Source organism: Drosophila kikkawai, chromosome 4 (genome assembly GCF_030179895.1).
Source record: "Drosophila kikkawai strain 14028-0561.14 chromosome 4, DkikHiC1v2, whole genome shotgun sequence".
Lineage (NCBI taxonomy): Eukaryota > Metazoa > Arthropoda > Insecta > Diptera > Drosophilidae > Drosophila > Drosophila kikkawai.
Window position 1 is genome coordinate 813,600 of NC_091732.1, and position 22,093 is coordinate 835,692.

Consider the following 22,093-nt stretch of genomic DNA (forward strand, 5'->3'; position numbering starts at 1 on the left):
GAATGACTAAAAAGCCAGTGTGGCTATAGAGTTAGTATAAATCAAAGTTTTGGAATGCTAAATGATTTAAGGTTATATAGGATAATACAAAAGGTATTTCCATATCTTGTGACTGTCGTTCGAATGACAGCTAAAAATATCGCCGATATTTTCAGTAGTTCAGTTGTCAAGACAATACCCATGATTACCTCTTCAATTGGCAAATACCCGCAACGCTAGATATGTATTTTTTAGCTTTCAATAGAAGAGATTTTAAAAAGTGAATATGGTGTATTAATGTCGGATTTGGTATTTATGTATTACTACCATAGAAAACATCGATAAATTGATACACTATTATCCCAACCCGCAGAAATAAGTTATCTAAAATAAAAAAAAATCTGGTTGCATACAATAATTACTGTAACTGTGCAATTTCTTAAGCTTTTTTTCAACTTATCACTTATCAACATTGTTGATATATATAAAAGCAATATCGCTGGTAGTTCATTAGATACCACATCCGATACATCGCGAAACGGTTTCCGATGTTTCTTACAGCTCTAGTGTGGAACTTGGATACACATATAAAAAGCAAACATTTCGGATAATTATATTAATAAAATTATATTTATTTCCCTATTGCATGAGATATTTGAATTATACATGTTCTCATGCATATCTAAAATTTAACGCAAGGCCGAATCATCGTATAAAAAACAGATATGGATGCATTTGATGTGGAAGATAAAAACAGGTATAAATAATTGCATTGTGTATATGACAAACACTTATTTATATATACATTAAATATGTTCTTATAGCTGGTATTTTGGTCCAATGTCCCGGCAGGACGCCACAGAAGCCTTGATGAACGAGCGTGAACGTGGGGTCTTTTTAGTTCGTGACAGTAATTCCATAGCGGGCGATTATGTACTGTGTGTAAGGTAAATACATCAAGCGTTTACATCAATATATTAGCCAAATATATTATAGTGATGCTGCGCCATGCAAAAAATACAAAGTCAATTAAATATTAATATAATTCTTTCCTTTTAATCTGTTTATTTATCAGAGAAGATACTAAAGTTAGCAACTATATCATTAACAAAGTTCAACAACAGGACCATTACGTTTATCGCATTGGAGATCAATCATTTGATGACTTACCAAAACTATTGACTTTTTACACCCTACATTACTTGGACACTACACCACTGAGGCGACCGGCCCTAAAAAGAGTAGAAAAAGTACAGGGAAAATTTGATTTTGTCGGCAGCGTGAGTATTAATATATTTTATTACAAAAAATATATATATATACAAAATTATAAAAATCGTATTATGTAAAAGGACCAAGACGATTTGCCCTTTCATCGTGGTGAAGTTCTAACAATAATACGCAAGGACGAAGAGCAATGGTGGACGGCGAGAAATTCATCGGGTCAAATTGGTCAAATACCTGTTCCCTATATAGATCGGGTATGTGCAAATAATAATTGCCGAATTTGTATTAACTGTTTCACTGGCAGTATGACGAAAACATGGATGAGAATGCAACGACAGCTGCTCATCATCCATTAACTGGAAATTTGCTTGGAGGTAGCTCCCTAAAAAGGACAGACCTAAATGTAAGTGTGTTAAAAAGCAACATTTGGGTGTGTAAATTAATAGTACATTAAATATTATTTAGCGCAAACTACCAGCATATGCCCGTGTTAAACAGTCGAGGGTGCCAAATGCATACGACAAGACTGCGTTGAAATTGGAAATAGGCGATATTATTAAAGTCACCAAAACAAATATAAATGGCCAATGGGAGGGGGAGCTAAATGGTCGAAACGGTCACTTCCCATTTACGCACGTTGAATTCGTCGACGACTGTGATTTAGCAGAGTTACGTTCAAATGGCACCAGTAAAAGTGAATGGGAACAATAAGAAAAAAAAAATATGTTCATCTAATTCTTATTTAAAGTTAAATGTATTTAAAACAATTGTTAATATAATCAAGAATATGGAATACCAACCTATTATAAGTATAATATAATTAAAAAAGGCATGGAATGTGACCAACAAACAAATATGTTTTAGCTAAATAATGGATAATTCTAAAAGGTAATTATACTGCAACTACTCGCGCCTAAATTTATCACTCTATATCTTGTTTGAGCCAGATTAGTGGTGGTATTGAGTCGATAGTTGTGAAGATTCATAACTTGCATACATAGGATATGTACATTGTACATAATATGCAATATTATTTATTTTCATTTGTCATACAAGTGCCCCGCACGAAGTTATATTTTATGTTTGTCATAGATACGGATGTATGGACATCAATGTGTATGTTTGTATACATATGTACATTTATTGTTAGTTATGGCAATGTCTGTATACAAAAAAATAATATAAAAATATGCATATGTATGTTCTCTATCATTACACATACATACATACATACATACATACGTACATTAATTACATACATACATATATATATGTATATAGTTCATATAGATTGTATTAGTATACACCAGTAAGCTTTAAGCTTTTGTGTTATTCGGTCGCAGGTTTTTTGTTTTTATAAGTGAATGCAAATGCCTTAAACATAGTTTAGGAATAATGCTGATTCTATCTTCTTCAAATTATAATATAAACCTTAAACTGATAAATTGTAATCTGTGATAAATATTTTACATACATTAGGAATTTGCTAAGTTATTGCGAAACAAACAATGCTAAAGCAAGTTTGCATAGCAAGAAGCATTTAAATGAATATATGTATGTACATATTGTACATTGTACATGCAGGACACACAAACATGCATCACACTTATGTTCCTGATTTTGGAGTTTGGACTCTGTGATAGTTTTTAGTAAAACTATAAACGTTTAGGAAAAGCAATTCTTAACGTAAGTATGTATGTATGTTGGTATAAATGTAAATACATATGTATATAATGTATGTATGTATATACTTTTTCAGTATAAGTATATATGCACATACATATGTATGTACATATATAATATGAGTTTGCTTTGAATTGATGTGCACCGCGCAGAAAATGCACCGTTCCTATTAGGACCACATTTCGGACTTTTTTTAATGCGACGTTTTTACCTAAAAAATATAAGAATATAATTATTTTATGTAAGTTGTACCGAGTACATTAAAAATAATATATGAACTTAAACGGGATTGTCCATTTATGAGCTATAACAAAGATAAAAGAGTAGTTCCAAAGTTCCTTATAGGTTGATAATCTATCAACTTCCGCCAGAGTCTTTAATTACTTATACCACTTCGGACCTTCTACCGATTTCATATGAATCTGTAAAAATATCTACATACATTCATAAGCTAACTCTATATTGGTAATCTAATCCGGTAGAATAATACGTTTTCAAAGATTAAAATAGCTATGTACATATGTATGTCTGACCTTGCAATGCTTTAATGTACATATATAGGCTTATCGATTTAAAAATGAACTTTCAACCTTTTTTTTTTGATAGAATTACTTTACAAAGTTATATAGCATTTATATATAAGGGTCTCAATATAGTTTCTTTATGTTTTTGTTGGTATATACATACATACATATGTACATGTACACAACAATGGAAGTCTGGGATGGTTTTGTTATCTACCTATTACCAGCTTATGGCAAATAACTTTTGAGGTGTAAACTTTTAATCGTATTAACTAGTTTAGCGTAAAGGCGCGACGAAAACGGTCTTTTTTGTGTTAACGGCATTTAGTATAAAATCGCTTTTCGAAAAGTAAAACGAACACGCGCAAGAAAACATTCGGATGATTTACCATTGATATAATTTAAATATTTTTAACTGCGGTACGCTCTAAACATTTACCTTTGGAAATTAGAAACTAAATGTTAGTTTTTTATTATTGGAAATATAAATTCTCTTTAAATCTTTAAAAATTCAAAAAAAGATTTCTTCCTCGTGTTTTATATAATAAAACGCACCATTCATAATTTATAATTGGCTCTTTAATATGGCAAAGATTAAAGTAAGGATATTGTTGTTTTTTTTACATAGATTTACTTGCCTTAAGTGAAACTGAATATATGTTTCTAAGGCGAGAAATAACCGTTACTCTAAAAATTAAAAAAAAAATTTTTATTAAATTTTTCTTCTTTTCTTTACGTATTTTACACTATTTTGTTTCTTATGCAATTTTTTTTCTATTTCTAGCAATAAATTGTTATTAAATTTAAAACCTGAAAACTTACTGATATATAATGAGCGTTTTATCAAAATATGTTGACCGTATTGCTGAGACGTGTGAACAAAATGGTCTCACTAAACACGCTTTTAGCTATGCTCTTGTGACTAGTGCAATAGTGGCTCTTACGATTAAAGTGACCATTCCTTACGTAATTCAAAATTCGCAGCACGGCAGCATTAAAAAGGCAAAAACTAAAGTCAACAATAATGGTGCTCTTACACCAACGGAAACAAACGGCGATGGCTCTGAAGAGGATTTACAGCTTGCGGAAGCAGAAAAATTATTAGTTGCACAGCAGCTAAAAAAAAAAACTACCATCGAGCCTGGACTCAACAAGGCGTTTTTAAAACAACTGGGAATGCTGGTCAAGATAATGATACCACAACCGTTGTGCTATGAAACTGGCTTATTGAGCGTACACACGTTTTGTCTAATTTCCCGAACTTTTCTTAGTATCTATGTAGCAGCACTGGAGGGCGCTCTTGTTAAATTTATTGTACGAAAGGATATTAGGCAGTTTGCATTAGTGTTGCTGAAATGGTTTGGTATTGCTATACCAGCTACTTTTGTTAATTCAATGATACGCTTTCTTGAGAGTAAACTAGCTTTGGCATTTAGAACCCGACTAGTGCGTCACTCTTATCGATTATATTTCAAAAATCAAAATTACTATCGAGTTTCTAATTTGGACGGTCGTATTGAAAATGCAGATCATAGGTGAGTCGTAATTCTACATTTCCTATTCATACTATGGACATTCCCTTCACGACTGAAGTACTCAAAATATCGGCGATATATCGCGATATTTCGCCGATATTTTCAGAAGTTTGTATTGGAACAGCTTTTTTCCGCTTCCGATATTTTTAGTAATTCAGTTATTCAGTCGTTAAGGAAATACCCTGTTTATACATTTAATGATTTCTGAATTACAGAATTTTACCTAAAAAAAGACAAGAAAGTGTTCAACATTTACCTCAACAATATAAAATTAATTTTTATTTTTTAACTTGAATAACATTAGCCAATTGTTTGCAATTTGGCAAGGGTATGAAAACTTCGGCTTCCGAAGATTGATTTCTCTTATTGAAATGAAATAAATAAAAGTTAACTGAACTTTCTCTACGCAGACTTACGGAAGATATATCAGTGTTTGCCAGTTCTGTAGCTCATTTGTACAGTAGCTTGACCAAGCCTTGCTTCGACCTAATGCTTATTGGATTAGCATTAATGAGGTCATCAAGAAAAATGAAAGCCAATATATTAACAGGTATATATTTAAATATTTTTGTTCATATATTAATCATAACCATTCCTTACCGTTTTTTTTAACGTATTAACAGGACCTGCTTTGTCAGTCAGCGTTATTGCATTGACAGCACACATATTACGAGTCGTTTCACCAAAGTTTGGCCAATTGGTATCGGAGGAAGCTAACCGATATGGCTATCTTAGACATATTCACTCCCGGATAATCACCAATGCTGAAGAAATTGCGTTTTACGGAGGTCATAGAGTAAGTTTTCTTTTAAAACCGTTTTATAGAAAAGTCATTTGCGTAATTAGTTACCCAGGGAAAAAAGAAGTAATGAATTACTATTTCATTATATAATTATTTTAAATTTATATGCATATATAGGTTGAGATGCATCAGTTACGACAGGCCTACAATCGTCTTGTTAATCAAATGACTACAATATTTAATCAAAAACTTTGGTTTATAATGCTCGAACAATTCTTTATGAAATATGTTTGGTCCGGCACGGGTATGATTATGGTATCATTGCCAATTTTAACAGGCAATAGCAGTCCCAGTGCCGGACCGTTGACAGATCGTGACAATTCCGCTCATGCGGAATCGAGTGTCAGTGAACGCACACAATATTTAACAACGGCAAGAAATTTATTAATTTCCGCTGCCGATGCTATCGAGCGTTTAATGTCATCGTATAAGGAAATTGTTGCTCTAGCTGGCTACACATATCGCGTCGCCGGCATGATGGATGTTTTTGAGGAGACGTCACAGGGAATTTATTGCAAAACAAGTGTAGCGCAATCGGACGATCAATCGAACGGGATTATCGAGTTTCGTAATGGAAAACCAATAGCAAAGGGCCGCATAATTTATACGGATGATCCTAAGAATATGTCGATAAGCCTTCGAGAAGTGCCAGTGGTGACACCCAACTGTGATATAGTAGTACCAAAACTTACATTGTGCATTGAGCCCGGTATTCATTTGTTAATAACTGGCCCAAATGGTTGCGGAAAATCTAGTTTATTCCGAATATTAAGTGGACTTTGGCCGATTTATGCTGGAGAATTGCACATTCCTCGTCCTGTTGAAGATGTTCCTTGTATGTTTTATATTCCGCAACGTCCCTATATGTCTATAGGAAGTTTATGCGACCAAATTATATATCCCGATACTCGCGACGATATGAAACGCAAAAAAATAACAGAAGACGAGCTGAGGCATATTTTAAAATTGGTCAGCCTTGAACACATCGCCCAACGGTATAAAGTTTTATAGTATTTTTATACTCTTGCAGGGTATTCTAATTTTATTCAGAAGTTTGCGACTCAGTGAAGGAGTCATTTCAGATCCTATAAAGTACATTCGAGTCGATCTTGCTATGCCCATCTGTCCGTTTTTACTTTGCATATAGTCTTCTGACTATTTTCATAACTATGTACATATATATGTTGAAAAAGGCTGGAACGATCGATAATAACTTATAGCTTAAATAGGAAGGATCGAAAAAACTTTTGAAAGAAAATAAGAACTTTGCCGTCTTTCAGCATATATATATACAATTTATTTCGAGATATGGCCATTTTTATTAGTCTAGAATTTCATTTTTTGTTATATGAAAATCTGACGCTATATCTTATAGCTGCTATAGGAACATTCTGCAAATGTTTAGAACAATGAATATAACTTTGCCGACTTACAACATATTTTATTATACTATGAGATATAGCCATTTTTTGATAGTCTGGAATTTCTGTATGAAAATCGGACTACTATATCTTATTTTATTTAGATTTTAAAATACTTCAAAATAATAAATTAGGCCCGTTTTTGAACTGCAAGGGTATATATACTTCGGTCGGTTCCGAAGTTAGCTTTCATGTTACTTGGTAAAATGTACTGTTTTTATATTTACAGCGATAGCTTTGACGTTGTACGTGATTGGAAGGATATATTATCGGGCGGGGAAAAACAACGAATGGCGGTGGCTCGCCTCTTCTACCATAAGTATAAAATAAAATATTTAAAATAAATTTACAACATAATAAGTATGTTTTTGAACCCTACCTTTCTTTTTAGACCACGTTACGCTCTGCTTGATGAATGCACAAGCGCCGTATCAATTGACGTTGAAAGTTCGATTTATGAAATAGCCAAAGGCATGGGCATTACACTGCTTACAATAACTCATAGGCCGACCCTTTGGTGAGAGTTTAAATCTTCCTATTATTTACCTTTTTAATATGAATTACTATTTTAAGGAAATATCACACCCATATTTTGGAGTTTGATGGTCTGGGAAATTGGCAGTTTAGAAAAATGAGTTCAAACGAGCAGCAAGCGGAAAAATTCAAGCCCCAAACAACTTCCTAAGTTTTCAAATTGTATGGAGATTGTACATCTTTAATATTATAAAATAAATAAAAAGTTTGTATTTTTGTATATACGTACAAGAAATCATTACGTTGCAAGTATAAATAATAATAAGTGTAAATCCATTGTTTTTTGTTTTATTTGAATTGGATGCGTTAAGCAGAACCACTGATTACTGATCTGCGATGGATCAGTAATCAGTGGGCAAGTATCGTATAAATAATCGTCCTGAAACAAATCGTTATATTCGAACTTCCTGCCAACAATCAAATGCCAAGACAACTAAATAATGGACACGTGTTCTTATTCCTCATAAAAGGCGGGATATTCAATTTGGTCCAAACAATAGTTTTTGCAAGTTACCTCAAAATAATTTTTTGCTTAATGTGGCGCCCCCTTTCCTTGAAAAGGCGGGTGTTTCATTTATTTCATCCAGTGCCACAAATGCAGCACTGCGCAGTGTGCACTGCATTCTTGTCACTATACAAATACATAATCAATAAGTACACAATTAATTATTCATACATATATAAATAGTAATTATTGAAGAATAACTAAAGATTCCACTGAATTCGAGATTAATAATTTATACATATATCTAAACAAATTACGGTTTTATATCCATTATTTATTTATATTCTATGCAGATCTATATTTTTTTGCGACTAATGCATTGGAGAAAGCATTAAAACTTGCATATTTTGTAAGATCTATAATTAAATAGTTCTATCATATATTTCATTAAAGACAGCTTCATAGGGTTTTACACAAATGCGAGCGGGACTAATGTATGATACTTTTAAAGCAATTTTAAAGCATTGGCCAATGCATTAGCCGCAAAAATATATAGGTCTGCATAGAATATACTATATACCAGTTTTGAACCATTAACAAAATACTGCTCTTCTGAAAAAATTGTAATTAAAGCCTAGTACTCTGACGACGAAAATCCGCTGTTATAGCGGATAAACTCCATATAAAAAACAATGTGAAAAAAGGAAGAAGAAGACCTTTTCGACTCGTCGATTTTGCCGGTACTCTGACGACGAAAATTATACCTGCGAAAATTGAATGACGTTGTCAGATAAAGAGAGTAAACAGAATAGCCTATATCGTGCAATAACAATAATTACTTTTATTTATACTAGTACTCTAAGGACGAAAATCCGCTGTCTAAATTTAGACAGCGGCCAAACTCCATATAAAAAACACGGTGTCGAAAAAGGAAGAAGAAGAACGCCGTTTTTTTTATATGGAGTTTGGCCGCTGTCTAAAGAAAGAAAGAAACAAGAAAGGAAGCTAACTTCGGCACGCCGAAGTTTGTATACCCTTGCAGATTGGTTTTCATATTTATACCCTTGCAGGGTGTTATAATTTCAGTCAGAAGTTTGCAACGCAGTGAAGGAGACGTTTCCGACCCTATAAAGTATATATATTCTTGACCAGCATCAACAGCCGAGTCGATCTAGCAATGTCCGTCTGTCCGTCTGTCTGTCTGTCTGTCTGTCTGTCTGTTTCTACGCAAACTAGTCCCTCAGTTTTAAAGCTATCTGAATGAAACTTTGCATATAGTCTTCTATATGCTCTGACTGCTATATATGTCGGAACGGGCCGGATCGGACGACTATATCATATAGCTGCCATACAAATGTTTGATATATTTTTCGAAAAAAAATTATAACTTTGCTGTTTTTCAATAATATTTTATCATTTTTGAGATAAACTCTGTTTAGTGTCTCGGCATTATAATTCAGCATTTAAATCTATAATATAAACATCGAAACCAATCTGCAAGGGTATACAAACTTCGGCGTGCCGAAGTTAGCTTCATTTCTTATTATATTATAAATTATAATGCCGAAAACAGACACTAAACAGAGTTTATCTCAAAAATGATAAAATATTATTGAAAAACAGCCAAGTTATAATTTTTTTTCTAAAAATTTATCGAACATTTGTATGGCAGCTATATGATATAGTCGTCCGATCCGGCCCGTTCCGACATATATAGCAGTGAGAGTATATAGAAGACTATATGCAAAGTTTCATTCAGATAGCTTTAAAACTGAGGGACTAGTTTGCGTAGAAACGGACAGACGGACATGGCTAGATCGACTCGACTGTTGATGGTGATCAATAATATATATACTTTATAGGGTCGGAAACGTCTCCTTCACTGCGTTGCAAACTTCTGACTGAAATTATAATATTAGTATTAAAAGTGGCATTGACAAGGGCTGTCAAGGGGAAGCCCATAATATGGGATTTAACCAGGGCTTTTAAATGCCATATTTATTAACAAATTTTTTTACAAACAGCTGTCCGGTGTGACCAAAAAAAAGCCTTATAGGGTCTTCCCACACACCGTCAAAGCGCATTCACCGTCCGTTAAACAAACAGTCTATAAGGTTTTGACGTTCTGAATTTTCCTAAATGGACCGCCGTTAGAACACATTAAAATCTAACCACGGTTTGTTTGGCGATAGCTAGGCGATAGTCTTTCGGTGCAACTCTGAAAATTTTACCATCACTACGAAAGTGTATACACACTTGGCGCCAAAGCTACAAGCATGCCCAAAATAGTTGGCGTTTTTTTTGTATATTCTTGCCCCAATATGTACCCAATTGTTACTATTTAATATAAACCGCCTGCCTCTACCTTATTTGAAGGATTTGGGATGCCTATACCACCTATAGACACACTTCGGAAAATTTGCTCTTTGTTAGAGAAAAATCATTAGAAAAACTAAAATTCCTCGTCATCTAATTAATTTTAAGTTAGTGCGGATAAAATCTGACGCAATCCGTTCTTTTGCTTTTGTACAACAGCCAAAACAGTTGGTAAATGCTCCATTTTAATTTTGCAAAAGCTAATTTGACAGCCTTTGTTTAATTTTTCATGAGCCACAGCTGATCGATCAGCTGTTCGGACGGTGAATGCGCTTTTAAAAATCATAAACATTCCTCACAAATGCGTTGTGTGGGAAGACAGTATTAAACGCCATGAAAGGGACATTTTCATGGCGCTTCATGGCTTTTCCTTTATTTTTTTGGTCGCACTGGCTACCGAGCAAAATATACAGCTATTCTGCTATCACATGTTATAGGGTCTTCCCACACAACATTAAAGCGCATTTAGCATCCGTTGAACAAATGCTCCATAAGGTTTTGCCGTTCCGAATTTTCCCAAATGGGCCGGCGTTAGTTCAGCATTAAAATCTAACCACGGTTTGTTTAGCGATAGTTAGGCGATAGTTCTTCGGTGCAACTCTGAAAATTTGACCATCACTACGAAAGTGTATACACACTTGGCGAGAAACAAATGAGATATGGAATTTAAAATGTGGCGCCAAAGCTACAAGCATGCCCAAAGTAGATGTTGGCGTTTTTTCTGTATATTCTTTCCCCAATATGTCCCCAATTGTTACTATTTAATATAAACCGCCTACCTCTACCTTATTTTAATGATTTTGGATGCCTATACCACCTATAGACACTCTTCGGGGAATTTGCTCTTTGTTAGAGAAAAATCATTAGAAAAGCTAAAATTCCTTGTCGTTTAATTCATTTAAATTTATTGCGGATAAATTCTGACGCAATCTGTGCTTTTGCGGTTGTACAACAGCCAAAATAGTTGGTAAATGCTCCATTTCAAATTTGCAACTGCCAATTCGACAGCCTTTGTTTACGTTTTCATGAGCCACAGCTGATCGATCAGCTGTTCGGATGCTAAATGCGCTTTAATGTTGTGTGGGAACACGAGTTTCACATTTGTGAAAAATCCCAAACGTTCCTCACAAATGCGCTGTGTGGGAAGACAGTATTACAGTGGATTTTCGTCGTCAGAGTACTAGGCTTAAAGGTCGAAACTCAAAATGGTCTTGCCATGGGAATTTCAATGGCTTGTTGCAAATGCTTGTTTCTCACTGAAAAAATATTGGGAAATAAGGAAAAGGAAAATGTTTAATTTAAATAAATTTTCTTTGATAGCAATTATAAAATTTGTAGGTATTAGTAGTTAAAAAATTATTTTAAAGGTTACTGGATTACGAAAAATAACTGATGTATGTATATAGTTGTCTCTTTCAAGGCTCTAATGAAGTGGCTAATTAAAGCCATCATTGAAAACTGCATTATACCACTAACCATACAACATATAGACTGGTCATTTCATACAACGAAAATGGACACAAAAATTTCTTAGCGAACGGTCCCATGTTAACTGTTTGCTGTTAGTGACAGACCGTCTGTTAGATTTTAGCTGTTAGCGACCCGTCCCATGTTAGCTGTCAGCTGTTAGCGTCAGGCCTTTACATGTATGCGTGTTCATGCATTCACGTACACGGGTGCATGTGTGCGATCGTTTCATTTCGGCCCAGCAAGAATATTTGGTCTTTTGCTACTTTTCGCGCTAGGTACCCTAACAATATGGACATATTCGCTATTGGGTTAATGATAAAAATAAGAATGTTATATGTTATAATACATTTCTTAATGTTTCAGCATACATTTCATATTTGTTTACAATTCAAATCAGTGGCAGCAGTGAAATGTGTTGCATATATGTACATATGTATTCGAATGACTAACAATCCATCTACTGAGATAGGAACAGGGCATATTGCAGTCGGTGCTCGCGATCGCTTGCACATTCTGTGTGCTGCAACGCGTCGAGACGCTGGGGGTTGTTGTTGTTGTTTTTTTTTTTTTGGCCGAGCTGCTACCCAAACCGTTAGATCTCGTGCCCGTCTCTGTTTACAGTGACACCGACTGCAATATGCCCTGTTCCTATCTCAGTAGGTGAAATTTTATTCATTCGAATATATATGTACATATATGCAACACACTTCACTGCTGCCACTGATTTGAATTGTAGACAAATATGAAATGTATGCTGAAACATTAAGAAATGTATTATAACATATAACATTCTTATTTGTATCATTAACCCAATAGAGAATATGCCCATATTGTTAGGGACCTGGCGCGAAAAGTAGCAAAAGACCAAATATTCTTGCTGGGCCGAAATGAAACGATCGCACACATGCACCCGTGTACGTGAATGCATGAACACGCATACATGTAAAGGCCTGACGCTAACAGCTGACAGCTAACATGGGACGGGTCGCTAACAGCTAAAATCTAACAGACGGTCTGTCGCTAACAGCAAACAGTTAACATGGGACCGCTCGCTAAGAAATTTTTGTGTCCATTTTCGTTGTATGAAATGACCAGTCTATATGTTGTATGGTTATTGATTATACTGTCTTCCCACACGGCGCATTTGTGCGGAACGATTGGGATTTTTAAAAAAGTGAAACTCGTGTTCCCACAGAGCTGCGTTAAAGCGCATCCGCTTTCGAACAGCTGATCGATCAGCTGTGGCTCATGAAAACGTAAACAAAGGCTGTCGAATTGGCTGTTTCAAATTTGAAATGGAGCATTTACCAACTATTTTGGCTGTTGTACAACCGCAAAAGCACAGATTGCGTCAGAATTTATCCGCCCTAAATTTAAATGAATTAAATGACAAGGAATTTTATAGGGTCTTCCCACACAACATTAAAGCGCATTTAGCATCCGTTAAACAAATGCTCCATAAGGTTTTGCAGTTCCGCATTTTCCCAAATGGGCCGGCGTTAGTTCAGCATTAAAATCTAACCACGGTTTGTTTGGCGATAGTTAGGCGATAGTTCTTCGGTGCAACTCTGATTCTTCTTCTTAATTTGACCATTCACCACGAAAATGTAAACAATTTGGCGAGGAACAAATGAGATATGGAATTTAAAACGTGGCGCCAAAGCTACAAGCATGCCCAAAATAGTTCTTGGCGTTTTTTCTGTATATTCTTGCCCCAATATGTCCCCAATTGTTACTATTTAATATAAACCGCCTTATATTAACCTTATATTAAAGATTTTGGATGCGTATACCACCTATAGACACTCTTCGGGGAATTTGCTCTTTGTTAGAGAAAAATCATTAGAAAAGCTAAAATTCCTTGTCATTTAATTCATTTAAATTTATTGCGGATAAATTCTGACGCAATCTGTGCCTTTTGCTGTTGTACAACAGCCAAAATAGTTGGTAAATGCTCCATTTCAAATTTGCAACTGCCAATTCGACAGCCTTTGCTTACGTTTTCATGAGCCACAGCTGATCGATCAGCTGTTCGGATGCTAAATGCGCTTTAATGTTGTGTGGGAACACGAGTTTCACATTTGTGAAAAATCCCAAACGTTCCTCACAAATGCGCTGTGTGGGAAGACAGTATTAGTTTTCTCTTACTACGCGGTTTACTCTCTCCAAGTTATGGTAATCGATGTTTCCAGAAAATCATAGATGCTATATCGATGTTTTTACAAGGTATATTTAAACAAACCAACCACAGTCATACTGATTTTATAGAAGAAAAAAAAAAACAATTTAGTAGAAGTAATGTAAAAAATAATATTTAGGATGGGGGCTACAATGGTAAAGCCTTTGGTGAAAAATGGAAATATATTGGACGCCTTGCCATCGCAGGTAATTCCAATGAAATCTTTAAAATTGTATATACAAGAAACAAGAGAGATACAATTTTTTATTTAAAGGGAACTCTCCATGTAGTCATGTTAGGCTTGGATTCTGCTGGAAAAACAACAGCACTATATAGGCTCAAGTTTGATCAGTATTTAAATACAGTACCTACCATTGGCTTCAATTGCGAAAAGGTTCTTATTGACTTAAACATTGGTTTAATGATTACGTTACACATTTACCAATTCTATAAAAGGTTCAAGGTACTATTGGCAAAGCAAAAGGAGTACATTTTCTTGTTTGGGATGTTGGAGGACAAGAAAAGCTGAGACCACTTTGGCGGAGTTACACGCGGTACATACAAAACGAAATAATATATATAAATATCATTCTAAAGTTTTAACTGTGTTTTTAGCTGCACTGATGGCATTTTGTTTGTTATCGATTCAGTTGACGCGGAGCGAATGGAAGAGGCAAAAATGGAATTAATGCGAACAGCAAAATGTCCAGATAATCAGGTATCGGATTAAAATAAATTGTACTCAATTTAAATAGTTTTGAACCACCCAACAAGAATCAAGGAAGGGCTTTAAAAAGCTTATAATATAGTTAGAACGAATCTTTATTTATATTTGTCCATATTTTTGTACATATGTACGTATGAAACATTGGCTGTTCAGCATGTTCAGTAATAGTAGTCTGTATTCAAAACCATTCGTGACATTCTTGAATGTCACCAAAAAATTATTTTTTAACCCTTTGTCGCGCATCGTGTTTTTTAAAAAGCGGGTTGTTAAATATATTTCGTCCATAAAATAAATAAATCTATAAATAATAAGTAATTAAGTAAATTAAAGTATAACTAAGGATTCTACTGAATTCATGACATATAAATGAAATGTCCTTTGTTTACATTTTTCTCTTTGATTATTTTGTTCGAGATTTCATCCATCGATATACGCCAGCAGCAATCTATCATATCGACGCATTTTGATCTCTTAGGAAGCACTGAACAAACGATAAAATTGAAACTTAATTTTTATCGAAACTATAGGGATTTCAGTTATAATATTTCACATGGTAGTAAGCCATTAGGTGCCTAACAATTTTGCATTAAAATCTCAATTTCGAAAAAAAGCGACTTTCGCGGAAATGCGTCGATATGTCGCGTACTATTTTAGCGCTCCTATTTTATGAGGTGTTTTGACCAATTTAAAGAATAATTTAGTCTGTCCCGAATAGTTTTCAGGTATTCGTACAGTTGTCCATTTCTGTTGGCTTATACAAAAAATGTCATATGTAAGATCGGAATTAAAGGAAGCACAAAATCAAATTTGCCCCTCCCCTATTTCAAAATATGGAACAGAAAAAAATTACGCTTAAAACTAAATTGTTCGTTTATTTAAAGGGTGTACCCGTACTAATACTGGCAAATAAGCAAGACCTGCCCAATGCATGCGGAGCCAAAGAGCTGGAAAAACTTTTAGGCCTTAACGAGCTTCACAATTATGCAACACCTCCGAATAAATCTGTGTTAAATAGTTGTAGCTCATCATCAAGCAATAGTAACTTGATCAACGGCAGCGTGTCAAACCAAAGTATTACCGAAAGTTCATTATCAGTTCACATAAAACCTAATCTAAGCGATCAAAGTGATGAAAAAAACACATCTGCATTTTTACAATACGATACGCATAAGTATAAAGATTCTGGAGAAGAAAGCACAAAAAAATGCTTTCAAAATATTAAGCAAGATAATTATAATAAGACAGCTTCTAATACAACATTTCGAGGATGGTATATACAACCAACTTGCGCCATAACCGGCGAAGGCCTTCAAGAAGGCTTAGACGCTCTGTATGATATGATTTTAAAGCGACGAAAACTCAACAAATCTCATAAAAATCGAAGGTAATAGTTAAAGTAAATTTATTTAGATCGTGCCTAACTGTCTGTCGAGTTAAATCACTTTTATTTAGCACAATTAAATAATAATAAAAAAAAAAATATATATATATAGATATATATATATATATATATACATACATTTATCTGTCTTTTTTACCCAGAGGAAAATATTTACCATTTATAACCAATCGATCGTTTAATTAATTTGTAAGTTCTTGTTTTGTGTCAAAATGCTACTTTTTAGATGGGAAGGAATCTGAAGGAAAATAATGGTAATTTTGCATTTCTGGATTTCTTTAGATACTTAATGTAATAGGAGCTGGCGTAGGCTGGGTAATGGAAACAGTATTAAACCGGCATCACTGCTTGCTCCGTCCGCGATAATGCAGTGTCTAGCAAAGACTACGGTTTAATTCCTTTTGCCCAAAAAGCCGGAGGAAATGAACCATTAGCCATTTCTGCAGTGCAGCGGATTGGAAGTTCATGTGCCATATATATATATATATGTCGGAGAGAAAGGCTTTCTCTGGTGTGACCATGGGATGAGCTGGTTACTAATCTTGTAATAGGTACTAGTTCTGGTGGTATGGGGACTCAGTTAGAAAACTGAGTCTGGTGTGGCTTCGTTTGCGTTGCTAGGTTTGATCACTCGCTTTTGAATACTTTCTTCTTTCTCTGGCTTTGATGCAGCGAGGTTGTGACACGTGTGTGGATTATAAGAAGATATGGAAAGCAACATTGGCAGCGAAGACTCACCGCATCAGCCAGAGCTTGGTATGAATCAACAGCGGTTGAGGCAACAGGAGAACATTATTGACGACGTGCCTATAGAAATTACCTGTTCGCCGATATCAGAAGTGGGATTCGGCCCTAACCCAACTTCTTCAACGAATGTCTTAGCGTTGCTGCAGCAGCAAAATCTGAACTTTCTGGAATTGGTGAAGAAGATAGATGCCAGCGAGCGAGTTACAATCGACGAGTGAGATTTGCCTGCCAAAGTATAATCCCGACGTTGCTGGTGTGGATGCCACACAGTGGTGTGCTACGGTCGACATCATTTTGCGAGCAAAACCACTGAATGACAGCGCACTCATATTAGCGTTGACCAAAGCGTTGGAGGCCGGAGCGGCACAATGGTTGTCTCAAATATGCTATCCAGGAATAACTTGGCAACAGTTCCGGCAATTGTTCGAGCAGCGATACGAGACATCGGAGACGCCAGCCGCAGCCATCTTGAATTTTCTTAATAGTCGTCCAAGCAGCGGCGAGTCTGCCTGTTTATGCAAGTCGCAGCGTGACATCACTATGCACAAAACTTCGTAATTTGAATTCTGAACCAATTTTCATCGCGCTGGTTCTTGGTCACATGGCTAACTTCGACCGGCGTATGCAACGAATGGTACACACAACGCATGTAAGCAATCGCCGTGAACTGCAAGCGGAGTCATGGAAGGGCAAATGTGACTTGCTACCGATGCCAGGAGCCGGGACACATCGCAACTAATTGTCAAAAAAGAGTACAGCATACTGGAATGGGAGCGAAATCGTAAAAAAAAGTGGAGCTGTGCGTTGTTGGAGAGCCTAAATCGAGCATGTTGGTTACAATTACCTTTGATTCGGGAGCTGAGTGCTCATTAATTAAGGAAAGCGTTTCTAATAAGCTAGTTGGTAAGAGAATTCATAACGTTGTCTCTTTAAGGGGAATAGGTAATGCCAATACGTGCAGTACCGCACAAGTCGAATCAAACATCATGGTTGATGGTAATTCTTTGGCAGTTTTGTTTCATATAGTACCAGATGAGTGTATGAAAAATAATATTGTAATTGGCAGAGAAGTATTGGCTCAGGGATTTTTAGTGGAAGTTTCTTACGATAATTTTAAGATTGTTCAAACTAAAATTGTAAACGTTTGTGAGACTATTCAACCCACTAATTTTGATAAAATTGAAACTGATATAGACGGAAAAGAAAAAGAAAGTTTAATATCATTACTAAAGCAACACTCAAAATCTTTTACCGAAGGCACCCCGCAAACGCGTGTGAATACTGGGGAAATGCAAATTCGTTTGATTGAATCGACTAAGACTGTGCAAAGGCGACCATACAGATTTAGTCCAAGTGAAAGGGAGTTAGTACGCGCTAAAATTAATGAATTAATTGAAGCTAAAGTCATCAGGCCTAGTAGTTCGCCATTTGCTAGTCCTGCATTATTGGTAAAGAAGAAGAACGGTTCAGCTAGACTCTGTGTTGATTATAGGGAGTTAAATAAAAATACAGTTGCAGATAAGTTCCCATTACCGTTGATATCAGACCAAATATCTAGACTTAGGGGAGCCAAATATTTCACTTCTCTTGACATGGCTAGCGGGTATTATCAGATTTCAATGCACCCTGAATCAATTGTTTATACTGCTTTTGTTACTCCTGATGGGCAGTACGAATTTCTTTCGATGCCCTTCGGATTAAAAAACGCACCTGCAGTGTTTCAAAGAGCTGTGTTGAAGGCACTAGGTAGCCTTGCTCATTCGTTTGTAATAGTTTATATGGACGATATACTAATTGTGGCAGAAACAAAGGAAGAAGCATTCGAGCGGTTGAAACTCGTTTTAGACATTTTAGTGAAGGCAGGATTTTCATTCAATATTTCAAAGTGCTTTTTCTTGAGAACTACAGTTCACTATCTTGGGTATGAGATAAAAGTGGGAGAGATACGTCCAAACTCAAACAAAATAGAATCGCTAATGGCGTTGCCTCCGCCGAAGTCAGTTACTACTTTAAGACAATTCATAGGGTTAGCGTCATATTTTCGTCAGTTTATTCCGGGGTTTTCACAACTGATGAAGCCTTTATATTTTCTGACATCCGAAAAGACTAGTTTTGACTGGCAAACACAGCATGAAGAAATTCGCGGTAAAATCATCGGTGTATTAACAAACAAGCCTGTTTTGATTATTTTTGATCCACAGTTTCCGATAGAACTACATACCGACGCCAGCTCTATCGGTTATGGTGCTATCCTTTTGCATCGCATAAATTCTAGGCCTAATGTAGTCGAATATTATAGCAGAGCAACTAGCTCCTGTGAGTCTAGATACACATCTTATGAATTGGAAACGTTAACGGTTGTGAATGCTGTAAAACATTTTCGTCACTATTTGCATGGGAGAAAATTCGTGATTTTTACAGATTGTAATGCAATCAAATCTTCCCGAAACAAAGTCGAATTGTCACCTAGGGTTTATCGTTGGTGGGAGTTTTTACAAGCATTTGAATTTGAAATTGAATACAGAGAGGGTAAACGCATGGCACACGTAGACTTTCTATCTAGGAATCCGGTGTGTCAAAAGAATAAGTCAGTACCAAGTAAAATAGAGGAGAAGCGAATTGATTTAACAGAAATATCGGAAAATTGGATTCTGGTGGAACAACAAAAGGACCCAGAAATATCAGAAATTGTAACTAAGTTGAAGAATGATGACTTACCACTGGCATTAGTTGCCACTTATGAAATTAGGTCAAATGTTTTGTATAGAAAAATTCAGAGGAATTCAAGAACACGTTGTTTACCTGTTGTCCCTCGTACGTTCCGCTGGTCAGTTATTAATCAAGTACATGAGTCGATCATGCATCTAGGATGGGAAAAAACGCTAGATAAGGTGTATGATCATTACTGGTTTTCTGGAATGGCAAAATATGTTCGAAGATTTGTGGAAAACTGTATCACATGCAGAGTCTCTAAGGGTACGTCAGGAAAACCCCAAATCGAATTACACCCAATTCCAAAAATAAGCATTCCTTGGCACACCGTTCACATAGATATATCCGGAAAATTGAGCGGAAAAAGTGATCGTAAGGAATACATTATTGTACAAATCGACGCTTTTACTAAATACGTGTATCTGTTTCACAGTTTTTCTTTGGATGCTAATACTTGTATAAACGCAATGAAATCTTCAATATCTATGTTTAGGAGTGGGGTGGCTGGTAAATCCTCCGCAAAAGGATCAATAAAAGTTTATCCCACGAAGTAGAAAAACGCAGAAAATTCGGGGGTCGAAAAATGACATCGGCGGAGTGCCCGTAGCATACATATATTTTCGCAGTCGATTCGGTACTGAACTTAGCTTAGCCTAAGGGCCCGCTGCCGGCCGAGAAGCCCAGCTTAACGGCGCGAGAGCGGGAGAGCGGGAGAACAGTGAACTAGAGCGGCGTAGCCGTCCCTAGAAGCGAGCGACGATCGGGAACACGGGAGCGTGCGATCGGTAATACCGAGGAGCGGAGAGCGGGCGAGCGTTGCTAAGCTGGGAGCGCTTAAGCTTTTGGACGCTCGGTGGCCAGAGGGGGAGCAGGGGCCTCCTGGCGTAAACATTCTCCCCCCCCCTTGCAATCACTCGGGTTGCAATAAACCCGTACAGGAAGATGGTATGGAGGGGCGTCAGAGCGCCGCGTAGATCGTTGATGCTGGAGCGACGAGGAGCGATGAAGGACGGATGAGTGCCAAGGAGAAGCGGATGATTGCCATGGAGAGGCGGGAGGTTGTCGCAAGGAGCTTGCTGAACAAGGCGGAGGCGTTGAATGCCGTGACCAGGACGCATCACTGTGCGCTAGAAGACGTCGAACTTTCCGTAGCGGCCGAACGTTGGCAGACTCGGCAATGGTAGGACTAAGAACCTCGAGTACGTCTGCCTTCCAGAGCGATCGCGGTGTGTGGAAGTGAAGCCCTCGTATGTGATCTGGATGAAAGAAGATGACATGGAGATGAGTGATGGTCAAGTAAATGCGAACTAGAAGTTTGGGGGTGACCGATGCTGCGAGCGGAGTGGATGCTCTGGACGGTCATGCGGATGCAGGAGAGTGTGGTGGTGCTGATTGCACGTCTTGCATCGGTCACCGCTGCGGCAGGTTCCCTCGGAATGTTCGTGGGCCAAACAGTTCGAACAATAGCGGTGGTCGAGAACCGCTCGGAGCCTCTTCTCAGCGCAGAGTTTGAGGAACTGTTGGCATTTCCGGAGCGGATGGTTCCCTTGGCAGACTCGGCATTGGTAGGATAAAATACCTCGGGAACGTCTGCTCTTGCTGTCGTCGTACGGAACCCAGTACTTGAAGGAATCGGCAGAAGTGGTCACTCGTGTGGAGAACGAGGAAATTCTTTGGGTGGGTGCAGGTCGAGGACTAGATGGAGCGGAGGGTCTTGGAACGGTAGCCGCAGGGTTGTCGCGGTGCAGCAGAGTATGATGCCGGCTGTGACACGTAAAGCAGGAATGGGCACTAGTACAGTCCCGTTGCTGGTGCCCTCGCGAAAAACAATTCAAGCAGAGTTGCTTTCTTCGGATGAAGTCTGTCCGCTCATTGACATTCATGTCTAGGAAAAGCGGACATATACGGATAGGGTGGTCTTCTCTGGAACATAGATTACACCTTCTCGGTGTTGGAGCCACCCTAGCTTCGTATGAATTGAGCCTGCGCACCGGGGGATTGGAATTTGCTGACCTTGGCGGAAAATGCCCAGAGCCGCTAGGCCTGACGTCGTCGATGGCCTCCAAAGTGCGATGGCGCTCGGTTAGAAACGCGTCCAACTCACGCCAGGTTGGAATTTCGGCCTTATTGTGAATTGATTGCTCCCACAAGGAAAGCGTAATCTTGGGAAGCTTCGAGGAGACCATATACACAAGAAGGCAGTCCCACGCCTCGACTTCAATGGAGGACATTTGTAACGCGGTCAAACAGCTTTGAATTGTGCCTTGGAGCTCTTTTAGAGCGACTCCGGATTCTTGAGGAACAGCCTGGATGTTAAAAAGAATCTTTAACTG

The 22,093-nt window shown here is 37.0% G+C and overlaps 3 protein-coding genes and 1 long non-coding RNA gene across 6 annotated transcripts; 3 read left to right on the forward strand and 1 right to left on the reverse strand.

Moving 5' to 3' along the window:
• The first annotated feature begins 350 nt into the window (after positions 1-350).
• On the forward strand, positions 351-2,060 carry Crk (Crk proto-oncogene, adaptor protein). Of its 2 annotated transcripts, none has more exons than XM_017178977.3 (6): positions 351-736; positions 804-921; positions 1,104-1,259; positions 1,332-1,460; positions 1,511-1,609; positions 1,672-2,060. In XM_017178977.3, the coding sequence occupies exons 1-6, from the start codon at positions 705-707 to the stop codon at positions 1,915-1,917; spliced, it is 780 nt and encodes a 259-aa protein (XP_017034466.1). In that variant the 5' UTR covers positions 351-704; the 3' UTR covers positions 1,918-2,060. The 2 variants fall into 2 exon arrangements, with proteins under 2 accessions (XP_017034466.1, XP_017034458.1); XM_017178969.3 differs by having other exon boundaries at positions 354-736; positions 804-926; positions 1,055-1,259.
• LOC138929042 (uncharacterized) lies at positions 744-1,214 on the reverse strand. The gene is made up of 2 exons (XR_011445469.1): positions 1,150-1,214; positions 744-980 (listed from the first exon to the last, which is right to left on the reverse strand). It is a non-coding gene; the product is annotated as an uncharacterized lncRNA (long non-coding RNA).
• A 453-nt stretch (positions 2,061-2,513) lies between the features above and the next one.
• On the forward strand, positions 2,514-7,981 carry Abcd1 (ATP binding cassette subfamily D). Of its 2 annotated transcripts, none has more exons than XM_017179021.3 (8): positions 2,514-2,892; positions 4,198-4,948; positions 5,359-5,498; positions 5,572-5,744; positions 5,868-6,745; positions 7,401-7,490; positions 7,563-7,688; positions 7,745-7,981. In XM_017179021.3, the coding sequence occupies exons 2-8, from the start codon at positions 4,245-4,247 to the stop codon at positions 7,854-7,856; spliced, it is 2,223 nt and encodes a 740-aa protein (XP_017034510.2). In that variant the 5' UTR covers positions 2,514-2,892; positions 4,198-4,244; the 3' UTR covers positions 7,857-7,981. The 2 variants fall into 2 exon arrangements, with proteins under 2 accessions (XP_017034510.2, XP_070143742.1); XM_070287641.1 differs by lacking the exon at positions 2,514-2,892 and adding an exon at positions 3,693-3,833.
• Positions 7,982-14,224: 6,243 nt separating this feature from the next.
• Positions 14,225-16,422, forward strand: Arl4 (ADP ribosylation factor-like 4). The gene is made up of 5 exons (XM_017171379.3): positions 14,225-14,381; positions 14,450-14,569; positions 14,632-14,729; positions 14,791-14,893; positions 15,784-16,422. The coding sequence occupies exons 1-5, from the start codon at positions 14,316-14,318 to the stop codon at positions 16,288-16,290; spliced, it is 894 nt and encodes a 297-aa protein (XP_017026868.1). The 5' UTR covers positions 14,225-14,315; the 3' UTR covers positions 16,291-16,422.
• Positions 16,423-22,093: the final 5,671 nt, after the last annotated feature.